At 40.9% G+C, this 12,092-nt stretch overlaps 1 protein-coding gene across 3 annotated transcripts in view; it reads left to right on the top strand.

Moving 5' to 3' along the window:
- anks1b (ankyrin repeat and sterile alpha motif domain containing 1B) overlaps positions 1-12,092 on the top strand; it is a 186,727-nt gene that overhangs the window by 160,009 nt on the left and 14,626 nt on the right. For all 3 annotated transcript variants that reach the window (XM_087787324.1, XM_087787323.1, XM_087787322.1), the window contains exons 20-22: positions 7,820-7,927; positions 8,757-8,960; positions 10,582-10,707. In XM_087787324.1, coding sequence (XP_087643450.1) covers positions 7,820-7,927; positions 8,757-8,960; positions 10,582-10,707 — 438 coding nt within the window. The remainder of the gene's footprint in view (positions 1-7,819; positions 7,928-8,756; positions 8,961-10,581; positions 10,708-12,092) is intronic.

The raw sequence follows: 12,092 nt of genomic DNA, 5'->3' as shown, positions 1-12,092 counted from the left end.
TGACTCAATATAGATGAATCTTCATGTCACTATAATATTCTATTAAGATGCTAGTGTTTATGATAAGCTAAGAAAAGGAGATTGCTGATGTCAGCAATTACAAAGTCGACCCTAAACCTACAAAAACAAAGATGAAAATGTAAATCATTACAGGTGTGATAGGTATCGGGTACTTTTAAAAAGTGGTTCAAAGGTGTCGGAAACTATGAAAAAAACACAAAGTGATCGTGCTCATATTTCTAACAAAGCCTTTCTCCGATATTCATCCCTTCATCTTCCCCGTGGGTCCCACCCACGACACCACAAACACAACTTCACACCAGCACAGAGAGAACAGGACGTTCAATAAAACAATCTTCTAACACTCACCCTCCACAAAAAAATGAAGGAGGAATTTGACAAAATTTAAAAAATAGCGCAGAAGTTCCTAGAACTTCAGACTGCTCCCAGAGTACAGGGAACGAAAACAACCTCCTAATACGTGCACAAAGCCATACCAACACCCACACACACACATTCCCGACACCTATAGAAACATACGGAAATTAGCCGCACAACTAATACGTTCCATTATAACCGTATTTGTTTGTGTTCTGTTCTGCTGGTATTATTTGGAGCTTAACTGTGTGCGAGTTCACCGCTCTGAACGACCATGAGTTTAGATTTTCATCATAGAAACACACACACACACACACGGACGCAGAAAATAAAAGTAATTCACACATTAGACTGGTCCATGGTGCAAAAAAGAGGCTAGGGACCCTTGTATTAAACTGTAATAGACGACAATCATCCTCATAACACCTTTAATGTGTCAACAAAGAGCCCAGACTGTGAACTGGAAAATGTTATTTCTGGGTTGGCCTCCTGCTGAGCGAGACAAAAATAGTTTATTTTGATAAAGACTTTTATCACAGTTCAGGTAAGCTTAAGAAGGGCAGTTTAATTTTTTTCCCCCAAAGTTTTCTTCTCCTATATTTAAACGACGAGCAGACAGAACGTACTGCGAGAGTCTCTGAGAGCCGTATGTGCGTCGGCTAATCCGTTAATCAAGCCTGTTCAATCTGGGCTAACTGGATTGTTAACAGGATTAGCAGCATCGATTGGCAAACACACTTGCAGAGAGAAGCCACAAATACAGCCGAGAGACTCTCGCCAAGTACGATGCCCCCGAACTCGCATCTCTCTACGGTTTTGAAAGCAAGACTGGAATGGATGGTAAGTCCTGTCAGCTGTGTTTTCTTGGGGAGATATTATAAATCATGAAAAAAAATGGTTGACTTTCTTTTTCACTAGAAGATACTTTTGGGACTTTATTGTCTTCAAATATGACCTGTAGGTTCGGGATGACTGACCAGGCAGTGGTTCTATAAGTGGAACAGACATCACTAGTTTTGTAGCTCTCAGCTCGATGCGAACATTTGATCTGTAAAAAAAAAAACAACTGAGATGAGATCAAGAGGATACCAAAAGGGATGAAGAAATGAAAAGCCTTGAAATTCTTCTGATAAAATATTGAACGTTGAATCAGTGCAGCGTTCAAGTTACATTTTTTATACGTCGATCTACAATTCTGGTTCATGGGCACAAACTTGAGTGTTTACCAAGAGAACAAAACAACTTCTTCAAATATTAAACTTGTGTTTATCCATTGTTTCTCCATCTCTGTTGCTGTTTGTTTTAGCAACCATTATTTAATGATAATGAAAGAGCAGCTAAAAATGTTGTGTTGATAATTCAATTAACCTTAATAGATGCTGCGTAATGTTTAAGATGAAAGACTCGAGGGGCATCACACCTTCATTTTCAAATGTTATAAATTGGCTCTGCATGAAAAGACAGCAATTCAGGTGAGGTACAGAATGTGTCCGACACACGGAGAGAGTGTGCTTATTATCGGTACATGGTTACATGCTCTTTTTTAAGAGTGAACTAAACTTCAGATAAAAGATCTGAGGGCACTTTGTACCGCACATGAAGCTCTGTTTTACCAATTCCTGGTCTGACAAAGTGTGTTATTCCATTTTATTTTTCAATCAGTTCGGTCGTCTTAGTTAAGAAGTACGCAGCACAGTAGACATTTTACTATATTAAAGAAAACTTTGATTTTCATCCTTATGGAGTCTTCCCAGGGTACTTTAAAGACGCCATTGATTGGTAGTTGACAATCCATGTCATGAAGTCTTCATTTTCAATTATGTAACAACTTTTAGATTCAAGAGTATCCTTAAATCACCTCTATTTAAATGAATGTGGTCACATGGACTGTGAACTACTTTTCAGCCAATCAGTGGCGTTCTATCATCCCGTTGACAAGGGATGGTGTTAATATTAATGTTTGGCACAAATTTCACTTCATTAGTTGGAATTTAGTCCAGCCAATCACACGAGGCACCACCCAATATTAACCAATCAGAGGCAAGATAAGATGGGTCTATCCTTCATTACAGCATCACTGCTCACACAGGTGGAGATAACAGTGTATGGTTGAGTCATCGTAACCTACAACATTTAACAAAATGGCACCGACATCGTACTTCTGTCAAGTTATCCGTAATCTGGCATTCTCCACGATGAGTCAACTTGCGAGTTCTCGCTAAACTTTTCCTCTTCTAGAGAATGTAGACTATTATCCCCAAAAATAACAAAACAATCTGATGTAGATTTTTATACTAATTAATAACTTTATAATATTATTTTAACCATCTTAGTCATATGGAATTGAAAAAGATGACAGGTTTATGCTATAGATGTCATGGAAGTTATCACTTTAGTCTTATGAAATTGTATAAATCGTGTCAAAATACTAGTAGCTCGTATGACTGATTTCTTTCTTATAAAAAAAGCAAGAGAGAGAGACTTGGTATAAAATATCTGCTTCTCCATATCACAGTGAAAAAGATTGAAGATGTCATGGCAATATCTGAAGTAACCTGACAGGTGCTTGAGACACACTGAGAGTACATTAGTTGATCCATGAGCGATTACGATCATCATTTTTGAGGGAATAGTTGGTGGACGTTAGAAATGGGAAGATCAGATCTCCACTCTTGATTGGGAACCTCTCGGATCCCTCACTTTGAGTTACTGTTTTTCTGCACAAGCACAATGTGTTGTTACTGAATAACTAAATAACTAGAAACATTGAGAGAAAAAAGGTTATCTTGCACCAGCAGAAATTTAACACCTCGTGTGTGTGTATGTGTGTGTGTGTGTGTGTGTGTGCATACAAATCCACGCGCTGTTTATTTAAGAAAGGGGTGGAAAGAGATGCGTGTCTGTGTGTGGGTGACTTCTGCTGCTGCTCTCTGTTGCTATGGTGATGGGTGAACTTCAGGCTGAGGTTGAGCCTTCCAGTGTAGATGGAGTGTGTGTTGTTGCGTAAGGTACAGTGTGGAAAAACAGACGTACGATCACCAGCCACGTCCCGAGCGTTTGTGATGAACGAGCAGCAGGCGGATGAAGAAGAGTCACGCCATCACGTTCTCCAGAGACGCGGAGACATCGGCGGCTGAATCTTTTATCAGAACCCATAAAGCTTGGGCTACATTCCCTCGTCAATCTGGGTCAGACTTATACAGCTGCACTTTGAGTCGTGTTCGTGGTCTCATGATTTAAAGGTTACGTTGCTTGCTTTTACTTTGATGAATAAAGTCCTGCTGGGAACTGACGCCTGGAATGAGTCGGACGAGAAGTAGCCGCTCCATCTATATGAAGTCTACTTTCATGGTCTGCTAGGATGGTAATGATGATGTCGGAGTAGTTGCACAAATGGAATGTGGAGTCGTGACGGTGATATTTTAGGAAGGATAATAAGCGATGTCTACTTGAGGTGCCACCACGATAAAGAGCCAATGAAACGGTTTTAAAAGTTTGACACCGTCTTACGGGACCAGAGTTAGAGCTACCATGATGTGTGGTGGAGAGACTGAGGGTTGAATAAGTACTGGTAAATCAGGGGGGACGGCTCTTGTGGAGGCATTTGGAGATGATGTTGGAGAGTAGAGATGTTCTGGACAACCCTGGAGTGTTAGAGATGAAGCAATAGCTGGACAACCAATGAGGTTCATGGGTTTATGGTTGATATGTGTGACTAGAAGGTATGATTAAAATAAAATAAAGCATGTGAACATAGAAGGATTATGCATTGATGATTACCCAATTGTATCTAAGTTAAATATCAGAGAAGATTTAAATACAATTTAAGTTAAGGATGGTAAAGAAAATTTGACTCATACGAGAAAGTACGGAAGCTTATCTCAATTTTTGACATTTAAGATTTAACATCGTAATATCAGAAAATAATGCTGATGATACTGATCCGAAATAGTTTAACCTTTCTGGCAGCTCTGTGCGTACGTAGGAAGGAACAATAAAGAGGTGAAGTTTATCGTGGATGTTTGTTCTTTCTTATTTCAGTGAAATTGTTTAGAAATGGCTTACCTTAGATGCCTTAAGACGGTTGTTGGTTTTTGACATGCATGACATTAATGCACTGATTCTAACTCCACAAGGAACCTGGGCCGGGTCTAGGCAGGGGCAAGAGGGGGCCTGGCACAATGCCCCCTCAAGATTTGTGGCTGCCCCCTCATACATGCCTGTCTAGACCCGGCCCTGCAAGGAACAATCATTTATAAAACACACAAACGGTAACATACCCAAAATAAACCTTATTTTCAACGTGAACTTGTGTTGAAAGTTCATGTCCTGGTCTGCGAAGTTATGTCATGTTAATCTTAAGCAATTTGATTTATGCGTGAGAAACAGTCAGTTCGATTCTTGATTGTCTACATTCTGCTCCACATACCAAGGACCAGAATCTTTCTTTAAATCGAAGATATCGCACAGTTATGGCTGTTTATCAGGTATTATCCTTCATCAGGAAGGGGAGAAACTTGGACAAAAACAGACCATAATGCGTAAAGCCTGCTTTACAATTTTCAATTCATGGAAGTTGTTTTTTGGAGCCTTTAAACTCACTTCCGGTGGTCACAACCAATATTGAATATTTTTAGGGTTATACATATCGTTGCGACTCTTAAAAGAACCTAAACCTTAAAGGGCTTTTTTTTTTAAGCAACTTGGATTTATCTTAACTACTAGATCAGACAAAGTAATTTCTAATTCCTGACTCAATGATACCAAAATGTAACAGGATTAAACTAATGAAGGTATTGATTACAAATAATTTTTTTTAAATATATTTCTAAGGACCCTCAAAATGCACAGCCTACTGGACGTCTCAACAGTAAGGCTCTTGTTAAAGTTTACATTCTTAATAATTACAGTTTCATAACTGTATAACATAAAAAAAAACCCATTCATCTTCGCTGTTTGTGTAAGAATTAGTGCTATTAAACTCTCCATGACTCATGTGGTGATACAGCCTGTGTGTTTCCCTCCTTGCTGACTCAAAATGGTTCTTTTGGGAGAACGATTACACTATCAGAAAAGTAATTAACATCTTTTGGCCCTGACATACATTCTCTCACACCCACCGCGAGTGGAAAATCTCCAGCACGAAGCACCAGGAGCTGGTGGTCGTGAGAGAAGGTGGAACAAACAGCAGCTCTGTTGAACGCTCCATGTTCCAGATTGTCTCTGCAATTGGCAGTAACTGGCACAGTCTGACGCCTTCGCTGTCACCAAAGAATAGATGCTTTTCAGGAAAGCTTTTCTTTTTTCCAGTGGAAAGTGTGTGTGTGTCTCTGGAGGATCACCTTCTTAAAGTGGATTTACATATAATATAGATATTAGAATTCCTACTGTGGACAGCTGCGGTTTGACTGAATCCATATCGTGTCCAGGTTTATTGTTACTATGTATTTATCTACTTCTGGTTTATTCATATTAACCATCTATGACAGTCATGTCGAGCTCAATCACACAAGATGGCAAAAATCTTTTAATGCTCTAAGTATCAAATTCCTCAGTTTTATTGCTGGAGAGCGCCCCCCGGTGGAAGTTAGCCACACCATTACCTAAGCAACAGGTTTTGAGCATTTGGAAAAAAGTAGCGGCTTGTAGTTAAAAATGACGGTAGACGCATGGAACTGTATAGGTCAGGATATCAACATGAAGAATCTACTTTTGACTAAACCATCCAGCAGGCGACGAGAAATGATTGTGGGGCGAATTCGCCCCTTTGCCTTCAGTTTGAAACATCTATAGGTGGTAAGATTGGGTGGTGCATCATTTAAGGTAAAGACATCATCGCCCTCGCTACTAGAAGCTACAGTGAGTCTTTATATTTGTTTTTACCATGAACAAAATGAGCCAATTTGTCAACTAGCTGCACATGCTCTGTTGAGTTGGACCAAAACTAAGACGGTTCCCAAAATTGTCTGGGGCAACAACGAGCCAGCTCACCATGGAGAAAGTCCCTTGAAATTTTGTACTGTCCTCATATTTAAAATGTTAGCGAAGCATGAAAATCTTCGATTTGTTCCTTATTCATCTTCAAATGGATTAAATATATTGGTGTTGAGGCATATACTATGTATACTTTGTCTCTCTGCACTGCTTTGAGTGCATGAACTCCCTCGCCGATCGTGTCGAGGACCTACAGCTTAATTACGTCTTAAATTAATAAGTATAAATTAATGGTGAGTTCAAGAGGTAATTGAATCATGTTTAATCACAGGCATGTATTTAAGAACCCGCTTTACACTAGTCGGTGATTCAAACTCATTGAAGACGTATGAGAAGATGGTTCGGATTCAAGCTTTTGCTTCGTAAATGGAACCAATGCGACAAAACACACCAGAACGTTTGATGAAAACATCATTTGTTTTTTGATGTTCTAACTAAACTATCCTGAAATAACATGATTCAATGTCCTCGTGATCAACTTGCCATAATAGACGTAACCTGATCAAAAACGTGTGTCACTGGTTTGTTTTGAGATTTTTGGGACTTATAAGTTCAAGTTGTTTCACTCGGAGGAAAAAGATCAAAGGTAGGAATTACAAGAGAATTAGGAGCTAATTTAATCTCCCGCCTCTTCGCTGTGATGCTTTGTCTGCTCATTGTGTGCGTGTGTGTGTGTGTGTGTGTCTTTGGTACACAACCACGGAATACTCATGTTAAAACAAACCAATTGAATGAACACTCCAGTGATGTAACAGCCTGAGTGAGAGGTTCTTTTGTTTGCTGCGCGGCTTTTTATATCCTCTCTCATAATCACTTCTAACGGCCAATTCCACTCGTCCTCCGTGAATATCTTTTGTTCCGTGTGATTCTAATAATGATATTAGTGACATATTTCTGTCATGATGATAGCAGATGAGTGGATTTTGGATTGTTCATGCTTTGAAACGTAGCATGAAGGATATATGTTTGTGATGTTCAACTGGGGATGGATTTTATACGAATTCTATCCAGAGAAACACACACAGTGAATATATAGTTTATTTATAAGAGAAGTAAGTTGAACCGGTTATTCCACTATAACGATTAACAAACATGATGAAGGTGTTTTCTTGTCTTATATACTTCATTCATAACAATGTTAAGAAACTCTTATAGTGATTAAAATACCATTTGAAATACCATTTATAGCAATGAGCTCAATTGAAATATAGATTCTAGAACTATCTCGCAGAACACACACAGAAGCTTTAGCACGTGATTATCTCACAGTTATCTCATTAAAGGTTCCTGAAAGTTCGAATGAAATCTGTCCCTTGTTTATTTGTGTTACACTGATGACAAACACACCGGGTAATAAGAGAACTAAAGGTTAGAATCGGCTTCTTCTATATGAGAAGAGTGTTTACCTCCGACCCAAAAGTAAACCTTTGAATGTTTGTGTTTCCAGGTCCTGAAGATCAGCCTTATTGGACATAGAAAACGGATCTTGGCCTCATTGGGGGACCGGCTACACGAGGACACGCCACAAAAACCACCGAGAGCCATTTCGTTAAGGGTAAGCTATTGTAAGATCACGACGATCCCAGACAGTCTGGGTTAAGGTTTGACGAGGGGGTCAGGGTCAGAGTCAGGATCACAAACAGGGATATGCTAAGGGGTAAGGTCATGGTCAGGGTGTGGATCAGGATCATGGCTATTGGTTAGGTTCAGAGCAAGGGTCGGGTATTGCCTTGGACCCTGACCCTACAGGCCATAAAACGGTCATTAGATCATTGTCCAGGGTTCAGATTGCGACGAAAGCTAGATCTTCAACAACACGGACAAAAAGTGACGTCTTGTGCCATGACTCTGTGATTCTGCCTCAGCCTTCCATCAAGCAGCACATTAAGAAGGAGAACATTGCTTTTATGACCATTGGTTTTATCATTCTAAGGGAGACTGGTGTTAAAACCGGTAAAATGGAGGAGTTGAATAAAAAAAACGGGATGTAAGTGATTCAAGACAAGTCGTGTCATTGCAGGTGTAATTAATCAAATGAATTATACGCCTACTTTTTTTTTTCAAAGGCACGCTGCTATTATCTCTGTCTGACTCCCTGGGATGTAGGAACAAGATCGAGGATCGGTCACCGTGTATCATACCTGATCTGATTGATGCCTTCCACCGGTTCTTTTAGAAGGAGCCCATGGGGGGTCACTGAGAGCGCTTGATTTTGTGAAGCTGCTCGAAGAAAAGCACCGTGACACCGAGGCGGGATGATTAAATGTGACGGCGCTCCGGCAGTTCAAGTCGCCCTACTTATTGTACTCGAAGCACTTAAAGAGAATATTGCAACAAAAAAAAAAAAAAAATGATGAATGAGCTCTTGCCTTTCCTTCTCCCAGGAGCCTGGCGGGAACCACACGCCTCCTCAGCTGAGCCCCTCGGTCGGCCAGGCGGCGTACACGGCGGGGGTCCCGGGCGGTTCGCTGGACGTGCAGCATCTCATCATGCAGGCGGACGCCAGGCGCAGGCAGCGCAGCAACGACAACTACTTTGAGGACGTGCCACGGTCCAAGCTGGAGCGGCAGATGGCACAAGTCAGCATGGTGAGCATGAATGGCGTCAAGAGAGGACAGGTTTATGAATGGATGACCACTGAACAATGTGTGTGTGTGAGCCTTTGCTCACCAGCCTTTGGGCGGCGACCAAAGAAACAGGAGGTACGGGTCAATCGGTAAAACTCGAAATCTGAACCGATCCCTGTAGAGTAGAGTAACATCCAAGACCGTTTTCATTTCCTAGCAAAGGTAGCGCACGAACACCCGTGCGAGGCGGCAGCTGTGTTTTGATTCGGGACGATTAGAGTCTTTTTGTGTCTCTGAGTGAATTACAGAGCTTGTTGCTGTCACACACTCGTGGCTCTCAAGTGTGTGTGTGTGTGCATCAGTGTCAAACCTCCTTTCATTGAACACCGAGGGAAACATTGGCGTAGCAGTTGACACCCTAAAGACCGAGCGAAACTCTTCAGTTTTCCATTCTGGTCTCAGTATTTGACCAGATTACATTTAGTAATCAAGTGTCTTTCCATTAAACTTTATTTGATTTATTTTTTTGCCAGCTGAGAGCCATTGTCTGTAGCCACTTTCATCGCAGAAGTCTCTCCTGGATGACCATGCTTCTCACCCTATCTCTTAGATAAGAGCCTAGCCATCCAATATTGTACCTGCGATCTCGTTCTCACAGGCACTACCCACCGTTCGTGATCATAGGTGAGGGTAGGGATGTAGATCAGGGGTATACAGGGAGGTTTGCCTTTTGGCTTAGCTCACTTTTTACCATCACAGATCGGGGCAAGCTCCATATGATTCTCACGGTCATTTCTTCCCTCAGGGAAAGGGACATTTATGGTAGTTATTACCACAACTATGTATGGCTAATGGTAAATGGCTATTTCTTATATAGCACTTTTCTATGCTTTTTAGCACCCAAATAACACACTGGTGGGAGTAGGCTGCGACGCAGCTTGCCAGCTCAACCATCAGGAGCCATCGGGGTAAAGGACACTCGGCCAAATCTCATCCAAGCTGGGATTGAACTCACAACCTCTCAGGCTATGAGCTAACCACGCTACAATCTGACCTTTATCGATGATACTTATTAATACCTGATTATTGGTGGCATTAGATATTTCCTCTGGTTCCGGACGGCTTCAAATTCCGTCGGCCGCAGTCATCAGCCGGGTCTCAGAGTTTCGGGGGAGCTTGTTAAGCCGATGGAAATCAGCAAAGATCGGGCAGATGTCTTTCATAGAGCCTTCGCCCCGGGATGTTTATCCAGCATCTGATTCCGCAATCTCACCTCCACAGCCACGAGCCAACGATCTGTTGGAGATTTAACTCACATATGCTCACGAGCGCTTCCTCAGACACGAGCAAAACATTTAGTTTTCCGCGATCAAACGAATGTTCATTTAATCGGGGGGGTGAATTTGATCCAGAGATGGAGGAGGAGGGAGTGAAGAGGCAGGAGCCAGCCATAATCATTGAATTTTAATATCCTCCTGGCTGGCTCTGAAGCTCCCAGGGCTCGTTTAGGGAAACGTTCCCGACGTTCGGCGGCGCTCAAAGACTTTCATCATGCCAGTGAGTTATGTCAACCTTGTCTCGGCGTGTTATCCTCCGGTCTCGGCGCCCACCGTTGATGTTATGTTTGGTTGGTGTCTTTCAGGCTGGCGAGTGGTGCGAGCCCATCACATTACGCCCACCCAACGAGGCCACGTCGTCCACCCCGGTGCAGTACTGGCAGCACCACCCCGAGAAGCTCATCTTTCAGTCCTGCGACTACGAAGCCTATGTGAGTCTCTTAATGTTTCATTTTGCAATAAAAATCTACACTTTTCATTCATTTTCACGTAGACATAACTAGCCTTTTTCACATCTACAACACTCTCTGACCTTTGTTTTAAATTCTACCACATTATATATCCATTTCGACTATTACAAAGACGCGGTTTCTTTAACTCTAATCACAAACCTTAAAAACCTAATGCAGAAAACAAAAATGTTAAGGAGATATTTGAGTGGTTAAAAAAAGACACTATGGTCACAATTAAAATAATAATAATATAGATTTATGTCTTATGAGTTTTTGTCAAATACGCCAATATATATATAATTCTTTTTCCCGTTTTTTTTTAGATCCCTCTGGAATATAGATGCTAAATTAATGACCCATTTATTACTTTTTTTGTATATATGATAAATATTGTTTCTAGATTTTTAAGAATGCTAATACAAATGCAACAGAAAATAATATGTGATGTTGTTAAATATGTAACAGCATCATTTTATGAAAAAAAATGTGGCATTGAATATTTGCCGTTATGATACAAAGAAAAACTAGAGCCTGTGTAAACTAAAATATCAATATATGAGGTGATGATTGAATAATATAAGAAAATGACATTAAAAATGGTGATGAATACCCTATTCTGTAATATATAAGTGATACCTGACTCACCACAGAGGACAAAACAAAGATATATATATTGAGTCAAAGAAGACGATGTGGGACCAAACATCAAGCTCCAGATCCACCCTGTAATACCCAGATATCCGAGAGGTGACCTCAGCAGCCTGACGGCATCAGTGGACACCATCAGACTCGTAACTGGTGCAGAGTTTGTGGCTGCACTTTCATGAAGCCGTTCATGACAAAATCTCTGCCGTCCCAGAACAACTGGCTCCAGAAGGGCCGGGGAAGTGAGATAAATGAGCCACGACAGAGCAGGGGGATGGCGGGCGAAAGAGACGGGGAATGAATAGCAATAAAGAGGAAAAAGTGCTGTGTTGGTGCTTGAATAAATTAATGGAACACGGTGCATGGGCCAAATGGATGAAATAAAGGATATGTTCGATGAGGAGTTATTCTCCCTTTCTCTACAGCAGAGTGTACTTTTTGTCAGGGTAGATATACGAGCTATTACACAGAACATGCTGAATATATTCTGGGTGGTTTAATAGTTTTGTCCCAATGGTATGTTTGTTACTTCACTGTCAAATGATGTTCCATAAAACGATAGAAATTTGTTCCCGGACGCCAAGCTTTGTGGGAACAGCTTACACAAAACATATCTGGCCCCGGGGAATTAATTATACAAACATGACTTCATTAAAAATCCCTTTTGAAATTTTATTTTATTGTCGTATAAATATTTTATAATCAAATCTGCAGTTATT

This window comes from Callionymus lyra, chromosome 3 (assembly GCF_982586985.1).
Source record: "Callionymus lyra chromosome 3, fCalLyr1.hap1.1, whole genome shotgun sequence".
In the NCBI taxonomy this organism is placed as follows: Eukaryota; Metazoa; Chordata; class Actinopteri; order Syngnathiformes; family Callionymidae; genus Callionymus; species Callionymus lyra.
The sequence above is the reverse complement of the archived record's forward strand: the minus strand, read 5'-3'. Positions and strand labels throughout refer to the sequence as shown.